Source organism: Colobus angolensis, unplaced genomic scaffold (genome assembly GCF_000951035.1).
Source record: "Colobus angolensis palliatus isolate OR3802 unplaced genomic scaffold, Cang.pa_1.0 Scaffold82, whole genome shotgun sequence".
In the NCBI taxonomy this organism is placed as follows: domain Eukaryota; kingdom Metazoa; phylum Chordata; class Mammalia; order Primates; family Cercopithecidae; genus Colobus; species Colobus angolensis.
The window spans coordinates 1,069,191-1,091,786 of NW_012122043.1; the positions used below are offsets into that span (position 1 = coordinate 1,069,191).

Consider the following 22,596-nt stretch of genomic DNA (forward strand, 5'->3'; position numbering starts at 1 on the left):
CCCCGCTCTGTACTCCACATCTCACCACTGGGCATCCCGGCCCCCGCTCTTACTCCACATCCCATCACTGGGCATCCTGGCCCTGCTCTGTGCTCCAGATCTCACCTGCCCACCACTGGGCATCCCGGGCAGCTGCCTGCCCTCTCCCCAGACACCCTGCCGGGGGCTCTCTCCCCTGCTCACCAGGCAGCAGCGACCCCAGGGCTCTGGTTCCTCCTTGCCACTCTCCCTGCTGCGTTCCCCTCCCTCCCCTGCCTGGGGAGTTTTGCTCAGAACCTGTTCATTAAACTGGTGACTCAGCTCTGCTGGGGGATTCCAGGAGGATGAGCCTTCCAGGTGAGAGGCAAGGGCCAGAGAGGTGCCCTCCAGGGCAGGGTGGTGCCTGCCTCACTCCTGCCAGCACGTCTCAGGGCTTCTGTGTCATAATCGCAGGCAGATTACCGGAGCAGCCCTCATCCAGTAAAGCGGGTGGGAAGGGGCCAAGGCACCTGGGCCCCCCATTGGCCTTGCTGCCGCCGGGAAGACCTTGCCAGGACAGTGGCGGAGGATTTGCTGGACCACACTCCGAGTGGCAGGTTAGACCCTCATGGCCTCCTGCCCATGGCTTACTAAAACAAAGCTCAGAGCCCTACTTTGGCAAACAAAGCTGCTATAATGTCTCAGACCTGATTCTAAAATGTTTATCTTCTCTTGCGTGCCCTGCCAGCAGCCTGTGCCTCCAGCCCACACACTGACGTGAGGCCCTCACGAGCCGCCCCTCCCGCCATGGAGATGCATGCGTCCCTGGCTGGAGACTGCGCTGGGCAGTGGGGGCGGGCTCATCATGTAGGGGACAGGGGCTGGTGACAGTGGCAGTGAGGACGAGGGTTGGCCCCTGAGGTGGGTGGGGAGGCCCCGGCACTCACGTGATCTCACGGTGGCTGCTTTGCTGGGTGAGCTGCCGAACCTGGCGCTCACTCTTCCTCTGCCGTCCACAAGCTCCGAGAACCTGCGGAGAGGGTGGAAGGGTCACCGCAGCCCGAGGGCCGCCTCGGGCAATGGGGCCGACAGGTGGGGCATGTACCTGGGGGGCTGGGTGGGGGTCTCGGGGGCGCTGTGGTCATTCAGCAGGCGCAGCTCCGGCAGGCGTGCCGGGGGCGGTCTGTTCCTGAGCACCCGAGGGTGCTGTCCTCCCTGGTGCCAGCGTCTGTCAGCGCCATCCCTGGGGGCTGCAGAGCAGGCAGGAGGAAGGGGCTGGTCTGGGGCTGCCCTCTGCTCCTGTCCCTGCCCCTGTGGCATGGGAGGTGCCCCTCACACTCAGCTGTGCTTGGAGAAGGGAAGGGGGGTGTGTGAGCGAGCTGTGGTCATCCAAGGTGTTTGCGGCTTCCCCAGATGCCCTGGGCTCCCTTCCAGCCCACCCGCCATATCCCTTCTGAGGAGGAGCCACGCACGGCCGCGACAAAGGCATGCACTGCCTGGGAGCCGTGAGGCAGGGGCTGAGTGTAGGCCCTGCCCCTGTCACTCAAAAGGGGCTGGGCCTTCCAGCTAGGACTCAGGTCCCAGGCTGCCCTGGAGACACACTTGTTCTCCCCAGTTGGCCTCCGGATGGGACACTCCAGCTGGGAGTCCCCACCCCAGCATGTGCCCTGAGAGTGAGGGCGCAACCTGTCACCCTAACAGTGTCCTTCAGCCTCCTAGGCTGGGTCCTCCTTCCCTGTGAGCCCCCTCCCCTCTCACACTGAGGCCGGCTCACGGAGGTCCCAGCCTGCCCCTTCCACGTGGCTGGTGGGCTTGGCCCCAAGCTGGTGGGGGTGGCAGGACTGGGTCTGAGAACTCGCCAAGCTCATGCACTTCGTGTCCCCAGCACAGCCTCACGGGTTGGGGAGGAGCCTGGGGTCGGAGCCCCCTTTTCCCTGGGGAGCCGCCCCCTGCTCTGCTCTGTCCGGCCATGGCTACTCCTCCCTGCTTGTTTCCGTCTCTTTCTTCTCTCTCTGTTCCGCTCCTGCATTTTCCCACAGCTCCTTCTGTGAACTTGGAAGACCTAAGTGGGGCATTCAGGACCCTGGTGGAGCCTGGAAGGGCCACCTCTGCACTTGGGAGCAGACCCGAGCCCTTCGGAGCCTCTGTCCCCACTCCGAGTGGCTGTGCCTCTGCGCCCCAGCATTCCTGCTCCTTGCAGGCCCCTGCCCGTGGCCTCCTGGCCCTTTGTTTGTGTCCAGCGGCCCCTCATGGGTCAGGCCTGGGCTGCCAGGCCACTTCCGGGGGCTTCCTCCTCGCTGCCACCCTCCTCGCTGCCACCCTCGGCACCCGTTTTCAGGTGACGCTCAGCCTGTCTGGGATCTACGGGGGGGGTCCGGCACAAGTTGAGGCTCCATGTGCTTATTATTCCAGTTGTAGGTGCCACCCGCCCGTGAGTCCTTCCTTTCCTCGTGGGTTTCATACACAGACTCCTCCCCTGCTACCACGGTCCTGTTTCTAGGCTGTCCGCCTGGCATCCCAGGCCCTGCAGGGCCAGGTCAGTCCTGAACAGGGTGGAGGGCTGGCAAACACTGCCCCCACCCACCCGCAGGGCCTGCGGCACTCACAGGTGATGATGTAGAGGTGGGCGGGCTCGCTGTGCAGTGGCCCGAGCTCCGTGCCCTGCACGGCCGTCACAGAGAGCTGGTACCGCCGTCCCGGCAGCAGGTCACGCACTGTGTAGGATACCAGCTTCCCACTGGGCACGTAGCGGCTCTTGGTGCTCTGGCTGGTGGTCACATTGATGACGTAAGCCTCCAGCAAGCTGCCTGGAGTCGGGGCATCCCAGACCACGTGGGCAGAGGTGGCTGTGACTCGGGCGGCGGTCAGGTTTGCTGGAGGCAGGGGCCCTGGACGAGGCAGGAGCAGGGAGAGGTGAGGGGGTGCCCACGGGGTCTTCTGGTGAGACCACAGCTTGAGAACCTGACGGGGGCTGCCGCAGCCTTGCTGGAAGCCAGGTTCTTTATTATGGAGAATGGTACAGCACTGAGGCGGGGTGTGGGCTAGCACGCACGGCAGCATCTCCCAACCAAGAGGCCTGCAGGCCCCCGATGCCACCCTCCCCTCGGGTTAGGATTCACCCTGCGAAGCCCCCAGGCCGTGTCCCGTCAGCTGGCGCCCTCCCTGCAGCACTGTCAGTTCCCCTGAGCCTGGCTGCGCAGAGCCCTGGGCAGACTCCCCTACCCCACCAGCCTTTCTTGTGCCTCCCCAGGCGGGCAGCATCTGAGGGCGCAGGTGGGCAGGGGCCTGCTCAAGCCTCTGTTCCTCACGGAGGGAGCTGCAGCCTCGCCTCTTCCCAGTTCACCATCCCTCCCCTGTGTGCTGAATGTGCTCTCGCCCCTCCCATGCACTGGGGAGGGGTTGTGGGCCAAGTGACACCAGGAGCTTAGCTAGAGGGGGCTGGTTGCAAGGTGCAAAGGCCTTGGACAGGGTGAGTATCCCTGGCCCAGTGAGTTCCTCTGACCCTCTGGTCAGTGTCCAGTAGGAACTTCATGCTGAGGAGCTACCAAGAGCCTTTAGAGATGGAGACTGCCCTGGACAGCTGTCCCAGCACAAGGGCCCAGCCCAGCCTAATGGCTCCTGCCCAGTGGCCCCTGCTCAATGGCCCCAGCGGAATAGACGTCTGGGAGGCCAGGGCTGGGTTTCTGGTGTTGTGGACACTTTGGAGAGGACTAGGGGAGGCTGGAAGGAAGCCAGAGCTTCTAGAAGACAGCCTTTCATGTGCCAGGGGCCGCGCCGCTCTACTCACGGGTCCACACATGTGTTGGCGCGGTGGCCAGGCTCTCCGTGGGGTGCTCCTCTCCCCTGAGCCCACTGAGGGTGGTCAGCTGGATGGTGTACCTCCTCCCAGGCAGCAGAGCCCTGTGGGCAGGAGGTGACGAAGAGAGAACAGGGACGTCTGGGACCTGTGTGTGACTCAGCTGCCAGACCGCAGCTCCCCCAGTCAGGAGGTGACCGGGGGGAGGTCGTCCTGCTGCTGGTGGCCCAGGCGACCTCCACGAGGGGCACACTCGCGGCCCTCAGAGCTGTGTGCTCCTAGGGTGGGAAGCCAGCCCGTACATAGTCTGGGAAGCGCAGGAGGATCAGGTGCGCCTGGGGCCGCTACAGTATTGTCAGAGGGCCGGTGTTCAGATGGGAGAGGCCAGAGAAGGGGGAGGTGGTCGCTGTGCAGGGACGGGGGACAGGCAGGCCCAATACCCCTCAGCACAGGTGAGTTGATGTAAATTCTCAGGAACCCGCAGGGTAACATGAGACCAATGCTGCCCCAGCCCCAGGAAGCTGCTGGCTGGAGTCTCCCTTCCCACCCGCTCTCCGGTCTTCCCCGGCACCCCTGCCTGTGCTGAGCACGAATCGGAAGCTTTCTCTCTGGCTGGTGACCAAATCACAGGGGTCCACGGTGGGACTCCTGGGAGAGCTCGGGGCTGTTACCATCGCCCCTCGCTGGCCGCTGCTCTCTGAGGGGCCAAGTCCCTCATGATCTGTGTGGAAGGTGTGCTCCCAGGTTTTCAGAGCTTTTCCTGCTCTTTTTGGACACTTTAAAACACTACAAAGGTGTATCCTCTCTTGGCAGCTCTGATGAGGTGAGGCAGGAGTGAGGCCTCCAGGGTCAGAGGCTGGTTCACCTGAGACCTTTGCCTCCGCCTGGGTGAGGAGCGGCAGGTGCACAGTCCACACATGGAGAATATGCCCGAGACCTGGGCCCCGTGTCCCCGAGCCCCCACCCCTGCCCTCTCCCGAGCCCCATGCTCTGGGTGTCCCCTCTCACCCAAAGGTGAACCTGTCCACACTCCTTTCCACATCAGTGGCCTGGTCTCTGAGGGCCTCAGGGTGGCGGATGGACACGCGGACCCCACTGACGGTGGCATGGTGGATCCTGTGCAGGGCCCAGCGCACTGAGATGGTGCTGGCCGTCACATTGGTGACCTCGAAGCCTTCCACAGGGCGGGGTCCTAGGGGGAATGGGCTACTTAGCAGGTGCTGGCCCCTCCTTCCTCCTGGGGGAGGACAGGGGCTCAAGATGAGACCAGGCCTGGGAGGGTGCTGGGGCCACAGAGAGGTCCTGGAGAGGGTGTCCCGTCAGCTCCTCAGGGGACTCGGGCTGAGTGGGACGTCCAGGCTCTGGCCTCCAGGGCTGATGGCTGCAGAGCCCGCTGTGGACCATCCCGCTTTACCAGAGGCGGGGGTCTTAACCTCCATTTAGATGTGGCGGTGACATGGCAGGGGATGGGCCGGAGTCCCTCTGGACATGAGTGACCCGGACCTCCCCTCTTTTCTGTGCCAGTCGACTATTTTGGTCTAACAGCACACATCCGGGCCTGGTCTGGGTAACAGCGTCCGAGGAGGACGGACGCACAGAGCTCCCGGCGACTGCAGGGCAGGGGCCACTTGTGAGCTTAGCTTCCCGCCCGGCCGGTCTCCTCCAAAGCTCCAGTGCCACTGCTGATGCGCCAGGCAGAGCCCAGAGGGCAGCGCTTGGCTCCCGGCAACTCAGCACCCCAGTCTGTGAACAGTGGTCCCTTCCACCCACCATGGCTGGCTGGAGCCCCCACTCTGCAGCGGGCAGGGCGGGCTCCGTCTTCACTCTAGATACCTTCTGAGGGCAGCCTCACAGGTGCTTCTTCCTAAAACAGCCCAGGTGAGCCACCCCTACTCAGTCCCTGGAAGCCCTGTTGACACCTGCTCAGTGCCGCCCGCACGTGCATCCAGGCTCCCCACTGGCTGAGGTGTGCTCTGTGTCCTTGCTGTGTCGGGAATTCCAGCCCCTTGGTGGTCAACTCCTGCAGGACAGGCCCCTGTGGGCCCCTGGGTGGGCTCGAGCTGCCCTGAGTGCCTCCGCCTGTCCCGCAATGCCCTTGGCATTGGTCTCAAGCTGGGGCCCAGGTGTGGCCAGGAGGCCTTCCTCCCGTGAGAGCCGCCGAGCTCCTCTCTGCCTTCCCGCCATGCTACCCGCAGGTTTCACCAAACTCACATGGCCGCCCCGCAGGGCCCTGCCAGGTGCTCAGGCCTCGCTGAATCCCCGGCCACCCACCCACCCATCACGCCACTTTGCAGCAGTCCGTGCTCTGAGCACCTTTTCCTCTTTCCTCTCAAGCTGGGGCCCAGGTGTGGCCAGGAGGCCTCCCTCCCGTGAGAGCCGCCGAGCTCCTCTCTGCCTGCCCGCCATGCTACCCGCAGGTTTCACCAAACTCACATGGCCGCCCCGCAGGGCCCTGCCAGGTGCTCAGGCCTCGCTGAATCCCCGGCCACCCACCCACCCATCACGCCACTTTGCAGCAGTCCGTGCTCTGAGCACCTTTTCCTCTTTCCTCGAGCCTCTAGCACCCCTCCCCCATTCTTGTTCCTGTGTCTGAAAGCCACAGGTGTGCTGGGTGAGACTCCCATGGCCCCATGGCCCTGCACCCCACCTTGGTTCCTGCCCAGCCTGTACCAAGATCCCCTGTGCTCTAGCTGATGTGCCTGGGCTCAGTGGAGGACCAGCCTCTGCCTTCTACCAGCCCTGCCCCTGTCTGTCCACGGCCGTGTTCTGGGGCTCCCTTCTCCTCCCCAGAATCCCTCCCAGCAGCACACAAGCCAGCTAAGCCCTGACGCCCTCCCTAGAGCGCTCAGCATCTCCTGCTCCCCGACGTGGCAACAGCCCCCCAGGCTGTGCACAACCCCGGCCTCCCCTGCGCTCTCGGCGGCTCAGGCTCTCAGGGGGCTCCTCCCTAGGACTCCTCTTCAGGGGGTCACATCTGGTCACAGCTTTCGGTGCCAGCTCCAGGTGGAGGCTCTGGGTCTGTCCTTCCATCTAGGGCCTGCCCCATGGCTCTTCCGGATGAGCCACAGATGCCTCTTCTTAGCACATCCCAGTGCCCACATATCCCTGTAAGCAGGTGCCCCTCAAACTCTCCCCAGGCCTTTAGAGCACCCCAGAGTCCCAGCCCATCCAAGCCCGCCCCCGCAGCCCCTGTCTCCCGCACTGGCTCCTTCCAGGGACCTTTTTGGGAAGCCCCCATTCCTCCCCAGTCCCACTTCCTAGCGCCACGCCTGGGGGTTGTGCTGCCCCCACTCTTGGCTCTATTCTATGCGCCCCGATCCCACGCTTGTATCTTGTGGACCCGAGGCCACTCCCGACCAGCTCTGTCTCCCCAGTGCTCTGTCTGCAGCAAGGCGGTGCCTCCAGCCCCCAGCTCAGCTGTCCTGCTGCTGGGACAACTAGGGAGGTAGACGGCACGACAGCTGCCCTGCAGGTGCCCGGGGCCAGCGCTGCCCTTGAGGGGCAGGGGCTGGGCAGGGACGGCCAGGCTTGGGGATACTCACGCGTGCGGGCCAGCAGCACGGCAGGCCTGCTGATGTCATTCTTGTTGTTAGTGTTGCGCTTGACTGAGAAGACGGAGATGTTGTAGGCCCTGCCGGCCGCCAGGGCCCGCAGCTGGTGCGAGGAGCGGGTCCTGTCCACAAAGTCCGTGCGGCGGTAGGAGCCATCGGAAGAGACGTAGGTGACCGCGTAGCCATCAAGCATCTGCCTGGCGGCTGGGCCATCGGGCGGGTTCCAGGAAATGGAGACCCCACTCTCCTCCACTCTCTCCATCTTGAGGGCCGTCGGTGGGAAGAGCTCTTCAGGGTTTGGATCAAAACAAGGAGAGAGGACTGGTCAGCTGTCAACCATGCACGCGGCTCCCATTGGCGGCTCAGCCGGGTCCGGCTCCTGGGCCTAACACAGCCATCGCTGGCAGAGTCCTTCTTTGTCCCCGGCCACGTAGCTCCAGGAGGGTCACACTTTTGCATGTGTGACAGTGTTTCAAGCCCACCAGGGATTTTATCCCTTCCCTGTTCCTCAGGGAGGGGCTGGGCAAGCAGCGGCCAGATGCTCTGCCCTTGGGGACCGTTGGGCCCTCTGGGGTGAGGGGACCCCCTCATGGCTCCCTCACTAGAGGCGCCCTCGCCACCCACCTTTGGCACAGTCCTTGCCCGTGTAGCCCACTTTGCAGGTGCAGCTGTGGGAGCCGTTGCTGGCCAGGCAGTAGCCACGGCCCCCACAGGGGCTGGAGAAGCAGGGGTCACTCGCTGAGGGAAGAAAAAGCAGCAGTGTGTGTTGGGGTATGGCCAGGGGCCCCCGCTTGTTCCTGGGGCACTGGGTCCCTCCTGTGTGGGTGTGGAAGGGAGGGGGGCACAGGACAGCTACTGCCTCCCTTCGGTTCTGTCACCTCCACTGCCCTGCGGGGCCCAACCCAGCAGCCCCTCCACCCTCCACAGCTGAGTGCCGTCGGCCGGACTGGCTGAGGGGAGGAGACATTGGACCAGGACAGGCCAGGTCACCACCCCAGGGACAGTCCTGCTTGAGGAGGGGAGGTCAGTGGTCAGGGAGGCCTCATCAGGAGGTATCCCACTGGGGGCTGATTAGGGAGAATGTTCCAGAGAGAAACACAGCGACGGGCCGGACCTGGGCGTGCAGTGAGCTTGGCCTGTCCGAGGGCAGCAGGGCCTGTGTGTGACGTGAGGCCCCACTTCGGGTGTGCCCTTGGCTGAAGAGCGGTGTCGGGGGGTGGGGGGAGCACAGGAGATGGGGATGTTTAGAAGGCACTGTCATGGGACCGAGGGAGACAGGCGGAGGGCCGCTGGCCTGCGGCCTGAGACGGGGCCTTCCCAGGCGGCGGGCAGAGCGCGGGGAGCAGGCGGGCCTGCCGCCCTACCTGTCTCGCAGTGGTAGCCGAAGAAGCCCTCTGGGCAGACGCACAGGTAGGCCCCGCCGCCACTCTCACACCGGCCTCCGTGCTGGCAGGGGCTGGAGTCGCAGGCGTCCACCTCTGGAGAACACCCAGAGAGTGGGCCCAAGCCGCAAGGGGGGAGTCTGGGGGAGGGAGGAGAGGACAGCGGGAAGAAGGGAAAGGAGGAGTCTAGGGGCAGAGGCCAGGAGAGAGGGGCAGTGGGCAGGTCCCTCCCCTCAGCCCTCCCCAGCACCCTCACCTCCACCCCTCCCTCCCAAGGTGGCCGCAGCCCTGGGGGTCCCTCTCCCCAGGTGGTCTGCCCAGCAGGGAATGTGGGGATGCTCCACCTCCTCTCTGATCTTCCAGAGGCCCAGGCTCTGCATGTGGGGCCCACTGGAGGGAGCCCCTACCTGTCTCACAGTGGACTCCGACGAAGCCTGCAGGGCACTGGCAGACATAGGCGCCCGGGAGGTTCCTGCAGGAGCCTCCATTTCTGCAGAGGTGAGCTCGGCACTCATCCCTCTCTGCACAGAGAAGGGGTGTCAAGGGTGTTGCTGGCTTAGGTCCGAGGCGCCTACATGCCCCAGGATTCTGGGCATTCCCGGGGGCTTTGGTCACCCCTTCCCCAACTGGGAGTAACTACTCGGGACATGTGCGTTTTCTTCCATCAGCCCCACACCCGCCCCTCCTCGGGAGGCATGCCAGCTCCACTGCCTGCTGGCAAAGCCCCACCTCCAGGCCATGCCTTCCTCCAGGCCACTCTGCAATGGAAGGCTCCCCAAGGCCACGACTGGGCACGGCTCCCTGGGCCCTGCCCTCCCTGGAGCCCGCGTTTCTTTCTCAGGCTTAAGAGCCCTAGCAAGGTACAAGGGTGTGCAGGGCTCACGGGGCAGGCCTCCCCTCCCTCCGCTGGCTGGCAGCACCGACCAGGCGTCAGAGGCTGTGACCTGCCCTCGGCCACACCCACCTTCTCTGCGCCCTGAGCCCAGGCCAGCACTTCTCAGCTGGGCTCTCAGTCTCCCCTGGGGAGGTGCAGGAAAGGATGTTGGTAATTCTTTGTCTTGGATGTCAGAGCTGGCAGGGGCCCGAGAGAGTATGCAGTGGCCACCCCAGCCGTCCAGAGACCTCTCCGGGGGTCCCACTGCCTCAGGCACGTGGCCAGTGTGCTGGAGCTGCCACCCCAGCAGGGCCAGGGCCCCTCTTACCCAGCTCACAGTGGGCGCCCTCGTAGCCTGTGCTGCAGAGGCACAGGTACCCAGCGACATGGTCCTGGCAAGAGCCCCCATGCAGGCACGGCTGAGACCGGCACTCATCAATTTCTGAGAGGAGAGAGTCCAAGAGTAAAGCAATGTGGCCACAATTAAGCCAAATTAAGATGCACATAAACTAGTTCTGAGGGGCCAGAGAGAATTCGATGATACGTCATCAGTGCTCGGAAAGGCCAGAGACCAGGGCTGGGTATCCTTGGAGTCGAGGCAGGGCAGTGGGCCTGGGGCTCAGTGACTGGCTGTGCCTATGAAGTGACAGGGCAGGCTCACAACCAGCCCAGGGCTCACGGAAGACACTGTGGGACTTAATTCCAGTGGTTCAGGCCCACAGGACAAAGGCGTCGGGGGTTTGGCAGAAAATGTCTCATGTCCCATCTTGCCATTTCAATGTATAATAGTCACCTATGAAACCAGAACCTCTGGGACCAGTCTTAGTTCTAAAAGATTCACCACAGGTTTCTTTTAAAGTGGGAGTTGTGCTCCTGAACTTAAATGTTTATTTTTTTAAAGTTTAATTTCATGCTTAAAAAGTAAATAAACAGTAATGACTTAGTGACATCTGGGACTAGCATCCACCCTGGCAGCCAGAATGGTGAATGGGATCATCTGACCATGCACCCTCCTCTTCCCTTGTGATAGATATTTCTGGGTTTATCATTTCCTTTTTTTTTTTTATTTTTTTGAGACGGAGTCTCGCTCTGTCGCCCAGGCTGGAGTGCAGTGGCCGGATCTCAGCTCACTGTAAGCTCCACCTCCTGGGTTTACGCCATTCTCCTGCCTCAGCCTCCCAAGTAGCTGGGACTACAGGCGCCCGCCACCTCGCCAGGCTAGTTTTCTTGTATTTTTTAGTAGAGATGGGGTTTCACCGTGTTAGCCAGGATGGTCTTGATCTCCTGACCTCGTGATCTGCCCATCTCGGCCTCCCAAAGTGCTGGGATTACAGGCTTGAGCCACCGCGCCCGGCTCCTTGTCTTTTAAAAATTAGGTTTTCTGGCAGTAAAATAATTAAAATTAGCTTAAAAAGTTTTATAAATTGCCTAAACAATAATGAATGTGTTTTTGTTGTTTAGGAACTTTATTCATAGTACATCATGATATATATTGTCTTCTCTCAGGATTATATGCAGAAGAGAACTCCACATGGCAGCTCACTGTGGTTCATAGATTTTCACTACTGAGTAACATTCCACAGTGTGGTTACATCATACTTCACCCATTCTCATTGGCTGGGTCTTTGAGTTGGTTCTAGACTTTTTTCCTTTTTTTTTTTTTTTTTTTTGAGACCGAGTTTCACTCTTGTTGCCCAGGCTGGAGTGCAGTGGCATGATTGTGACTCACCACAACCTCCGCCTCCCGGGTTCAAGCGATTCTCCTGTCTCAGCTTCCCAAGTAGCTGGGACTACAGGTGCCCGCCGCCACGCCCGGCTAATTTTTGTATTTTCAGTCGAGACGGGGTTTCACTATGTTGGCCAGGCTGGTCTCGAACTCCTGACTTTATTAGGCTTTTCAAAGAACTAATTTTGGCTTGTCCTTTCTTTTGTATCTTTGGTCTCTACTTCATTAATTATAGCTTTTACCTTTATTCCTCTTTCCTTCTACTTTTTTCAGTATCATTTGGTATTTTTCTTCCTAACTTCTGAAGTCAGGCATTTAATTAATCAAGTTTGAAATTTTTTCTTTGCTAACATTGGTATTAATGTCAGTTTCCCTGGCTAATTTTTAAAATTTTTTGTAGAGATGAGGTCTCCCTATGTTGCCCTTGCTGGTCTTGAACTCCTGTGTTAGTCTGTCTGCTGCAATTCTGCTTCCAGTCATACATATTTTCTGGACTTTTATTATTGTTTTTTGAGACAATCATACTTTTCAGGTGTCTTGATATCCTGGCTGGTTGCTCATATTCTCTGAGGATATCGGCTTTTCGTCTGGCAACATATAGGAGGGGAAGTAGCACTGGGAGGGGGGTCGTCTCCAAGACAGTCAGGAGCTCACCCTGGGGCTTAAAGCCCAGAAGGAAAGGAGGGATGCTTGAAGCCAGGTGTTCCCAGAACCCTTCACCTGAGTGAGGCCACGCAGGTTGGCCTGGGCTTTGCGGGGCATGTGGGGGACAGTGATGTGCTTATGTGCCCCACTCAAATCTGGGTGCTGTCACTCACTGTTCCGAAGCTTGTTTTAAAATCCTTACTTCATAAAAACTAGCTCACATCACACAGACTTTCTGATGGACAGTTTGGACGACTCTGGTGTAATGTGATGCACCTGTAGGGTGTTAATGGCCCTACTTCTCCAGGGGCTTCGGTCAGGGGGGCCCTGTCTCTAGGCTGTGCACCCCCAGCTCCCAAGCCAGACCAGGGCGGGACCTCAGTAGCAATGCACTCCTCAAATGGCTGCAGGGGGAAGGGGGATCTTGTTTTGATTCCACAAGTCTTCAAGGGGCCAGGAGTAGGAGGTGGGTCCTGAACCTGTATCTGGCTCTTTAGGACTCAGCCCCTGGGCTACCTCTTGGCCTCAGCTACTGCATCTGCAGAGTGGGTATTTGGGTGTTTGACCCCCTGCTCTGGGCTGCTCTGAGGACAGGGAAGCCCTTAGTGAATGGCCCAGAGCAAAGGTGACTGTGATCATCACCTCTGTCGCCCCACAGGCCATATTCACAGACAGGAGACTGAGGGGAGAAGGGGCAGGACCAGGTCAGAGCTGGGCATCCTTGCGTGGGCCTGCAGCCTCTGTGCTCCTCCACCTGGCCAGGGTGAGGAGGGTGTGGGCCCCACCTGCCCCACCCCAAGGGCCCGCAAAATCACCCAGGCACTGGGGAGGCTCACTCCAGACACCATGTGGCTGACAGACCCGGATGCGGCTGGGGGCGCTCAGGCTGTAGCCGCGGTCACATGCGTATAGGGCCACCGCACCCAGCCGCGTGCCGTTGAAGCGCAGTGTGGCGTGCTTCACCTCCTCTGGGGGGCCGCAGTCCACCTCTGCAAGACACAGCAGCCTGTCTCGCACAGTCCTGTGCCTTCCCGGCCCCTCCCCACCGCTCTGCCCTCTGCCCAACCTGGCTGCAGGGCCCAGAGACATCCTGCTCCCACACTGCCCTTCGCCAGGGAAAGGTGCCTCGACTTCTGGGGCCTGGCTGCTGTGATACGTGTTTCCTTCTTCCCATTCCTGCCCTGCCCAGCTCTGTAGGGATTAGCAAGAAATCCCATGCTCCCCACTTGGCCCCCGGCCCTCTCACCTGCCTGGCACCGGCGTCCCATGTACCCTGCTTGGCAGTGGCAGAAGAAATCCGTGCCTCGGTCCTCACAGGTGCCCCCATTTACACATGGGCTCCGGAAGCAGGGGGAGGGGGCTGCCAGAATGCAGGAGGGTCCTGGCCACTATGTCTTCCCTGAAGGCTCGGGACTGCATGGGGCATCCTGCCTCCTGCGCCCAGCTCCACCTCCTGCGCCTCCAGGGCCTGGACCAGCCCTGCCCACGGGCCTGTTTTCACATCTGCAGAGAGGGTTCACCCCCGGCCGCCCTGGTCTGGCCTCCCACCCACCTTACCTATCTCGCAGTGTCGCCCGGAGAAGCCTGGGGGACAGTCACATTTGTATTTGCCAATGTAGTGGAAGCAGGTGCCGCCGTTGTGACAGGGGCCAGAGGCGCATGAGTCTGGCTTCCCTGGAAGCAGAAGCCAGGTCAAGGGTCGCAGCCCACCACCCCTCCCAGGTTCCCCAACATCCCAGAGCTGGGGCCTCTTCATGAGAAGCAGACCCACAGCTGGCAGGGAGGGTGCGTCAGGGGCCCCAGCTCAGGGCTAGCCCGTCGTCCCTGCCCTCCCCCCTGCTCCTGGGGGCCGCACCGATCTCACAGTGCCTCCCAGTGAAGCGGTAGGGGCAGCTGCAGTGGTACTCGCCGCCTGCCTCCTTGCACGTGCCCCCGTTCCGGCAGGGCCCGGAGCTGCATAGGTGTGGCCGGGCTGTGTAGAAGGACAGAGAGGCAGATGAACGGGGCCAGGCTGCTGGCTCCACAGAGCCACTATACCCTCCTGGCATCTTCTCAGTCCTCTGGTGCTGGTGGGGTCTGGCAGGCCGGGCCTGCTTCTTGACTGAGCCCTGGGGCCTGGCTGCAGAGGGAACCAAGCAGGTCCACACCCATGGGGGAGACTGCGGTGGGGCTGGCAGGCCAGAGACCCCGACTCAGCCTCAGGCGGGCCCTTTGCTCGCCTGTCCTCTTCTCTGCCCAGGCTCCGGCAATGGCTGGGCCCTCCCTGTGGAGAACCGGCCCCACCACTGCTGCAGGTGCAGCACTCCCTTCCCCTGCACACAGGTATTCCCTGACAGGAAGTGGCTGAGTCTCATCCGCCATGACGCCAGCGTCCCCAGCAGTCAATCTGGATTTCTGTGTGTTCCGTACCTGCATTGGCATTGCCACATTTTCTCTGGGTCCTAACAGCTCCTGGGCTCCCACAGGGCTCAGACGCCAAACATGTATTTAAAGGCATGTGCTAAACCAGCACATCTATCCTGCCACCTTGCCAATCACCCTGTCAAAGGGCCAGCGAGGAACTCTGAATCCTTGGACACCTGGGTTCTGAGCGGCAGGAGGGGCCTGCCCCACTGTGCTCGCTTCTCTCCCGCCAACGCTTACCCCCAGGGGCCTCCCACGCTGCACGTCCAAGCTCTGGCTGCCCCACCCCTGAGGACAGCCATCCCTGTCCCTTCTGTACTCCCTTTGGGGTCAGAGGTGTCCACATGGGTGGCCCGTGTGCTCACAGAAGCTGGGACCCTGGGGGAGGGCTGTGCAGTTCCCGGGGTGGGCACAGAACCGCTGGGGCAGGGACACTGGGTACTGGCAGTCTGGCCTAGTGAGGAGATGTCGGCTTTGGTAGGACACGCCTTGCGTGCAGTGGACGTCATGCCACTGGCAGGTGTGGGCTGGAGGAGGGCCAGAGTCAGCTCTGGGCAGGGCCCACGCAGGGCCTCAGGGTGGTCCTAGGAGTGTGTTGAGAGAGAGAGAGACCTTGTCAGAGCTTGCAAAGAACCAAGCAGTTGGGGTCTTCTCTTTGGAAACTGTTCTACCTCTGCTGCAGGGATTTTTGGGAGCCACGGGGTCCAGGGCTCAGACTTCAGGGTCTTTCCCTCAGGGACAAGAAACAGAGCAGGGGAGGGGCCATGGGAGGCTCCACACCAGTCCAGGCTATGGGGGTGCCTGGGGCTGAGCCCCCGGAGACGGTGCCAGGCCACTCTGGGGTCAGGCAGCCCCCTCTGGGCACTGAGATGCCAAACAGGTCTGGGGGTCACTGATGGGAGTCCTGACTGTTGCTTCAAACTGCATCGAAGGGACAGTCCTGGGTGGGGCCTGGCGGGGACAGCTACGCCTGCAATGTGCTTGCGGAAGGACACTTCTACTCTCAAGCGGCTAAATGTAATAAAATTCGACACTGTCCATGCTGAATTAGATTGAGCAAAATCCTAAGGAAATTTTTAAAATAAAATTGAATATAATGATTATAAAACCTGTTTGGAAAAACGCTGAGAAGGCAATGAAGCCTATCTTGAGAAGAGCAAGGTAAGGACCAGCAGGCCTGGCACTGGCGCAGATCAGAACCGTCCCAACAGTGAGGTGCTCGCCTCCAAACACACAGAACAGCGCAGCACATCAGGCAAGGCTCTAGAGGTCAGCAATTCGCGAAACAGAGACAGAGACAGACCGCAGAAGCGGAACCGCGGCCCGCGGGCGCTCTCCAGGGTGCTGACGCCGGCGCCCCTGCCCGCCATACCTTTCTCGCAGTGCTTGCCGTGGAAACCGCGCGGGCACTCGCAGATGTAGGAGTCGTCATGGGCATCGCAGGAGCCTCCGTTGAAGCAGGGGTCCGAGTCGCAGGGTGATGGCAGGGCTGGGGGCGGGGGGCAGAGGGTGGTCCTGGAGCTTATGCCGCATCCGTGCAGGCGGCAAGAGGCTGGCGGGGCATCTTGCCTGCCAGGGTTACCCTGACATCCTGTCTGGAACCAAGGCCACTTAAAATACACTCTGTGGGCATCTTGGTTCCTCAGAGTGGGCTCTAAGGCCCGTCCCTGGAATTTCTCTTTTTCTCAATTTTAGTAGAACTCACCCTTCCGTCTTTTACGAGGTAGGGCTGAGCTGTGATACAGAAATGCCTTCCTGTCATCACTGCCAGCATCATACCATTATTCTATATAATTATACATGATGCAAGCGATTAACCATCTGTACACTAACAAACATATAGTAGTGACACATTTAATTAATGTGCCTAATTATGTATGCATTAAATATTTTAATAGCTTGTGTTGGTGCTTAGGGAAGATACCACACGGTGCTTGTACACTTGCGGAAGTGCTTTTCCACCTGTGAGCTTACTCCACTGGGGCGGAGGAGATGTCTAGCCCCATATTACAGGAAGGCTATTGAGAGAGGCTCCCCCAGGTGCCAGCTCTCCTGAGAGTCAGAAAGGAAGCAGGGATTCTGGCCTGCGCCTGCCTCACCCACCACTTTCTCCCTGGCTTCTGTTCGGGCCCCCAGCCCAGCAGGCTCATCCCTGAGCTACTCACAGTGGCTGGCATTGTGGTCGGTGTGGCAGACGCAGAGGTAGCTCCCACCGTGCTCCATGCAGTAGCCGCCGTCTGGGCACTGTGTGTTCATGTTGCAGGGCATGGCTGTGATTTCTGGAGAGAAAGGAGGAAACCCCATCCCATATCGCGCATGTCTTCTGGCAGACCTCGAGTCCTTGTCAAGGATGGGGCTTCCCAAGACCCAGGGGCCCCAACAGGTTCAGGCACTCTTGTGGCCAGGCCCTCCTGGGGTCAGGGTAGAACCAATGGTTGGCAGTCCGGATCTGCGGACCCCAGCCCAAGCCACCATTCATTTCCCGGTTATGAGGATGCTCAGGGACAGGGCAGGAAGGGTGTCCTCAGCACCTACCAAATTCACAGAGAAGCCCAAAGAATCCTGGGGGGCACTGGCAGAGGGTGGTGTTGGCGCCCAGGCATCTGCCTCCGTTACGGCACTCACAGTCATCGGGGACTCCTGCCACGAAGAGAGGGAGGAGCCTCCCATGTGGGGGCGTAGAAAGATGGCACCCTCGCTCCAGACCCCGCCCTGCTCCTGACCAGCTTCCCATACAAACTGCAGTGTATGCACACTCACACGTTTCTTCTCGGCATGTTTCCCACATGCACCCACAGGAGGGCCCTCCCTGGGTCTCCTGCCCCAGCCCTAAAACGGCAGCCCTTGCAGCCCAGACGCACTCTGCCTGCAGTCCAGGCCCATGAAGCCTTCGGGGCACTCGCACACGTAGCCCTGGTCCGCATCCACACAGGTGCCCCCATTGTGGCAAGGGGCCGAGAGGCAGGCGTCGGGCACTGGGTGGTCTCCTGCAAGAAAAACAGCGGTCACCAGCGGCCACGCAGGGAGTGTGGGGAGAGTGGTCTCCCCGCCCAGCTCCAATGGCACATTTGGGTTTTCACCTCTGTTCTCATTCCCAAGTGGAACTGAAGCCAGAAGCTTATTTCTGGAAATAGATTTGTAGCCGCGCTGCACCGCGTGGAGCTCAGCATCTCCCAGCTCCTTCCTTGGACAGAACAAGACGCACCAGAGAAGCCACCCAGGATTGGACAGAACAAGAAGCACCAGAGAAGCCACCCAGGATTGGACAGAACAAGAAGCACCAGAGAAGCCACCCAGGATTGGACAGAACAAGAAGCACTGGAGAAGATTTCCTGTGGACACGTTCTATGAACCACTGAGAGGGGAGTGCCGAAATCTCCACCAATAATTATGAACCTGTTTCTCCTTGCAGTTCAGTCAGCTTTTGCTTCATGTGAATAGGTGTTAATAGGTACAAGTATATCTAGAGTTAACGTCTTCTGGATGAATTGACCCCTTTATCATTATAAAAGATCCCTCTTAATTCCCAGCAGTATTCCCTATTCTAAAGTTTAATTTATTTGATATTAATATAGCCACTACAGCAGCATTATCCTGATTAGTGTTTACCTAATATTATTATTATATTATTATTTTGAGACAGATTCTCGCTTTCTTGCCAGGCTGGAGTGCAGTGGCACAATCTCGGCTCACTGCAACCTCCAACTCCCAGGTTCAAGCAATTCTCCTGCCTCAGCCTCCCAAGTAGCTGGGATTACAAGCACGCGCTACCACACCCAGCCAATGTTTGTATTTTCCGTAGAGACGGGGTTTCACCATGTTGACCAGGATGGTCTTTGTCTCCTGACCTCATGATCTGCCCGCCTTGGCCTCTCAAAGTGCTGGGATTACAGGGGTGAACCCCCACGCCAGCTACTTTTTGGTTTTTAAAAGATGTTCAGTTTCTTTATATGCTTTCAAAATGTGTCTCTGTAAATTAGTATACAGTAAAATTGACTTTTATTCACCACACCTCTATGAATTTTAACACATATATAGATTGGTTTAACCCCTACCACAATCAGGATGCAAGACATTCCATCTCCCTAAAAGACTTCTTTGGTCTATCTCTTCAGAGTCGCAGAGCTCCTGTTACCCCTCAGTCCCTGGCAACTACTGATTTGTTCATCACTATAGTTTTGTTTTAGGAAGAATGCCATTTATGGAACCATACAGGATATAATCTTTGAGACTGGCTTCTTTCAGCATAATTCCTCTGAGATCCATCTAAGTTGTTGCATGTATCTATAATTGATTCTTTTTATGACTGAGTAGTATTTCACTGTACAGAGGTTCCACAATTTGTCTATCCATTCACCCAGAGAAGGGTATTTGGGTTTTGGAGTTTGGTGATTATAAATAGAAATAATATAACCATTTGTATATGGATTTGTGTGTGAACATAAGTTTTCATCTCTTTAGAGTTAACACCAAGGAGTGGGATTGCTGGGTCATATTATAAGTATATACTTAACCTTACAAAAAAACCTGCCAAACTGTTTTCAGAGTGGCTGAACCATTTTGCATTTCCACTAAAAATGTGTGAGAGTTCCAGTTGCTCTGTATTTACACCAGGTCAGTATTTTTTTTTAGACATTCTACTGGGTTTGTTGTGATTTCTTGTAGTGGCTTTTATTTGCATTTCACTAATGGCTGATATTAATGACAAGAATATTTTTCCATCCATTTATTCACCTCCATATATATATCTTTTGTGGCCAAGTGTTCGTTCAAGTCTTTTGTCCATTTTAAAAATTGGGTTGTTTTCTCGCAGTTGAGATTTGAGAATTCTTGATGTATTCTGATCACAAGTCCTTTGTTGGGTATGAGTTTTGCCAATGTTTTCTCCTGGACTGTAGCTTGTTTTTTTTTATTCTTTTAACCGTGTCTTTCACAAAGCAAAAGTTTTAAATTTTGATGAAGTCTAATTTATCTGTTTTTTTTTTTTTTAAATGAATCATGCTTTTGCTGTCTTATCATCTAAGAATACTTTGCTTAAGACCAGGTCATAAAGATTTTTTTTTTTTTTTGTCTATGTTTTCTTCTAAAAATATTATAGTTTTATGTTTTTCCATTTAGGTCTATGATCCATTTTGGGTTAATCATTGTATAAGGTGTGAGGTTTAAGTTGAGGTTATATATATATATGGATATATGGATATCTAATTGTTTCAATCCCATTTGTTGAAAAGATTATCCTTTCTCCATTGGATTTAAATCATTTTAAAAAATTAATTGGCCATATTTGTTTGGGTTTAATTCTGAATTTCCTCTCCTGTTTCACTGATCCATGTGTCAGTTCCTTTGCCAATATCACACTGAATTGATCACTGTGGCTTTACAGTAAATCTTAATACTCAGTAGTGTGATTCCTCAAAATTTATTCTTCATCAAAACTGTCTTGGTTTTCTAAATTCTTTTTCTTTCCATACAAATTTTAGAAGCAGTTGGTCTACATTCACAAAATATTCTGCTGAGACCTCTGTTGGAATCATGTTAAATCTGTAAATCAATTTAGAGAGCACTGCCATATTTACTATGTTGAGTCTTCTAATCCATGAACATGGTATGTCTCTCCATTTACTTGATCTTGATTTCTTTCATTAGCACTTTGTAGTTTTTCAGCATACAAATTCTCTAATGTTTTATTAGATTTATACTAAAGTCTTTCAACTTTAGAGGTTTATTGACAATACCATTATAAATTGTATTGTCAAATTATAAATGGTATTGTCAATAAAATTTTAGATCAGATTACATAGATTCTGCCAACTTGGGGGAGCTCAGGAGTTCATAAATAACTTCATGGAGTTGCTGTCCCAAGATTCACCCTCCACAGTTTCCCCAGTACTTTCCAGTTTTCTGGGGCTACCTTTTTCAGTCCTCTGGCACAAAAGTTGGGGCTTTTATTTCCTTACCATGCCACTTTTATAATGATGGCATTTGTGGCTGGGACCAAGTAATGGGATGACAGAGAAAGGGAAAAACAACAGAAAAGGGAAAAACAATACCCAACCCCTTTGAAACCACAGCACCTCCAACTGGAGAGGAAGGTTTCTTCCCTCACAGTTTAAAGACACTTGAGGACTCCCCAACTTCTGCACTGTCAGCCCTGCTTCTTAAGCTGGACTAGAGGGCTTCTCCTGGAGCACTCTTTTTGTCCATGTGGATGCTCACTTCTGGTTCTGAGGTGGCTTTGAGTCCAGGCTGGGGGGATACCGAAGCAAAAAACAAACAATGGTAAACTCACCACTGGTTTGGTGGCACTTCAAAGCTTGGTCTTCTTCCCCAATCCACCTGCTACTACTGACTTTTCAGAGTCCTCTGATAGCTACTCCATGCATTCTGTCCAGGACTGTAGCTGTATTCAGTGGGGGAGAGACAGGGGTAGACTGTGCTTACTCTATCTTTCTCAGAACAGAAACCCATTCTATTACTTTACAATTATCTGTGTCTTTATACTTAGAGTGGGTTCTTGTGATAGCATATAGTTGGGTATTGCTTTTCACTTCAATTTGTATGTTTACTCATTTTAATTTTAATGTAACTACCAATATGACTAGATTGAACCTATCATCTTGCTTTTGGTTTTCACTTGTCCCACTTCTTTTTTTCTTCTCTTCCTGCCTTCTGGATTGAGTATTTTTAGGATTCAATTTCTATCTCCACAATTGGTTTATTGGCTATAATTCTTTATTATTATTTTTCGCTTGTTGTTTTGGGTTTACAATGTGTATCTTTTACTTACACAGCCTACCTTCAAACAACATTACACCACTTTATATAATATAGGGACCTTACAATATTATACTTCCATTTCTTCCTTTTACATTGGAGTTGGTAAACTATAACCCACAGACCAAATTTTACCTGCCATCAATTTTTTAAAGTACAGTTTTATTGGAACACAGCCATACCTATTCATTTATGTATTGTCTATGGCTGGCTGCTTTCACATTACAATGGTAGAGTTGAATTGTGATAGAGACCATACGGCTCACAAAGCCAAAAGTATTTACTACCTGGCCCTTTACAGAAAAAGTTTGCACACCTCGGTTTATGTTATTGGAGTCATCTATTTTATTTCTGCATATGTTATAAGCTTTATTATTTTATTTTAAAAATTATCTTTAAAGGGATTAAAAAGTCTTCAACCTACATATTTATCATTTTTAACAATCTTCATTCTTTTGCATAGATCCAGATTTTCCCTTGGTACCAGTTTTTTTTTCTTCTGTCTAAATAATTTCGTTTAACATTTTGTAATGTTTTTCGTTGTTGTAATGTAATTTCGTTTAACATTCTTGTAATGCAGGTATGCTGGTGATGAATGCTCTTCATTTTTGTTTGTGTAAAAAAGTCTTTCTTTCAGCTTAACTTTTGAAATGTAGTTTTGCTGGTAATACACTATAGTACATTGATGGTTTTTTCTTTCAGTACTTTAAAGGTGTTACTCCAGTGTCTCCTGGTTTGTATTGTTGTTGATGAGAAGTCTGTTGTCATTCTTGTTTCTCTGTATGTAATGTGGCTTTTTCCTCTGGCTGTTTTTGAGATTTTTCATCATTAGTTTTCAGCAATTTGATTATGATTTGACTTTGTGTGGTTTTCTTCATGCTATTCTTGGAAACGTGGGTTTTAGTTTTCATCAAATTTGGAAAGTGTTTGGGTATTATTTCTTCACATACTTTTCCTGTAACACTCCTTTCCACACCCATCTCCATCCTCCTTCGCAGATTCCAGATACGTGGATCCTATTACCCTAATACCATTCTGCATGCTGCTGAAGATCTCTTCTTTTTCTTTTAGTCTTATTCTCTGTGATGCATCTTGAATTGTTCTGTTTCACTCTTCAGGTTCATTGATCTTTCCTTCTGCAATATCTAACCTGCTGCAAATACTATTCAGTGTATTTTAAAAACTCAGATATATTTTTCATCTCTGCAAGTTTTTAAAAATACCTTCTACTTCTTATTAGGTTTTTTCCCTCTCAACAATCTTGATTATAGGAGCATATTCATAATAGATAATTACGCAGTTGTATCTGCTAGTTCTATCACTGCCTGTTTCTATTGATCTATTTTTCTCCTGGCTGTTTGAGTTATATTTTACTTCTTTGTAGACCTCATAATTTTTGACTGGGTATTTTGGAGTTCTGGATTCTGTCACATTACTGATGTTAAAAAGTATAGGATTTCATTCTGGCACACGGCTAAATGACTTAG

At 55.2% G+C, this 22,596-nt stretch overlaps 1 protein-coding gene across 1 annotated transcript in view; it reads right to left on the minus strand.

Annotated features, from left to right (window-relative positions):
• SNED1 (sushi, nidogen and EGF-like domains 1) overlaps positions 1-22,596 on the minus strand; it is a 93,565-nt gene that overhangs the window by 27,667 nt on the left and 43,302 nt on the right. The window contains exons 11-28 of the mRNA XM_011929640.1: positions 17,197-17,322; positions 16,871-16,975; positions 16,501-16,614; positions 15,708-15,824; positions 13,788-13,904; positions 13,490-13,606; positions 13,179-13,292; positions 12,748-12,921; positions 9,890-10,003; positions 9,095-9,208; positions 8,670-8,783; positions 7,930-8,043; positions 7,297-7,593; positions 4,763-4,946; positions 3,746-3,858; positions 2,565-2,846; positions 1,064-1,208; positions 906-988 (exon numbers count right to left, since the gene is read on the minus strand). Coding sequence (XP_011785030.1) covers positions 906-988; positions 1,064-1,208; positions 2,565-2,846; positions 3,746-3,858; positions 4,763-4,946; positions 7,297-7,593; positions 7,930-8,043; positions 8,670-8,783; positions 9,095-9,208; positions 9,890-10,003; positions 12,748-12,921; positions 13,179-13,292; positions 13,490-13,606; positions 13,788-13,904; positions 15,708-15,824; positions 16,501-16,614; positions 16,871-16,975; positions 17,197-17,322 — 2,544 coding nt within the window. The remainder of the gene's footprint in view (positions 1-905; positions 989-1,063; positions 1,209-2,564; positions 2,847-3,745; positions 3,859-4,762; positions 4,947-7,296; positions 7,594-7,929; positions 8,044-8,669; positions 8,784-9,094; positions 9,209-9,889; positions 10,004-12,747; positions 12,922-13,178; positions 13,293-13,489; positions 13,607-13,787; positions 13,905-15,707; positions 15,825-16,500; positions 16,615-16,870; positions 16,976-17,196; positions 17,323-22,596) is intronic.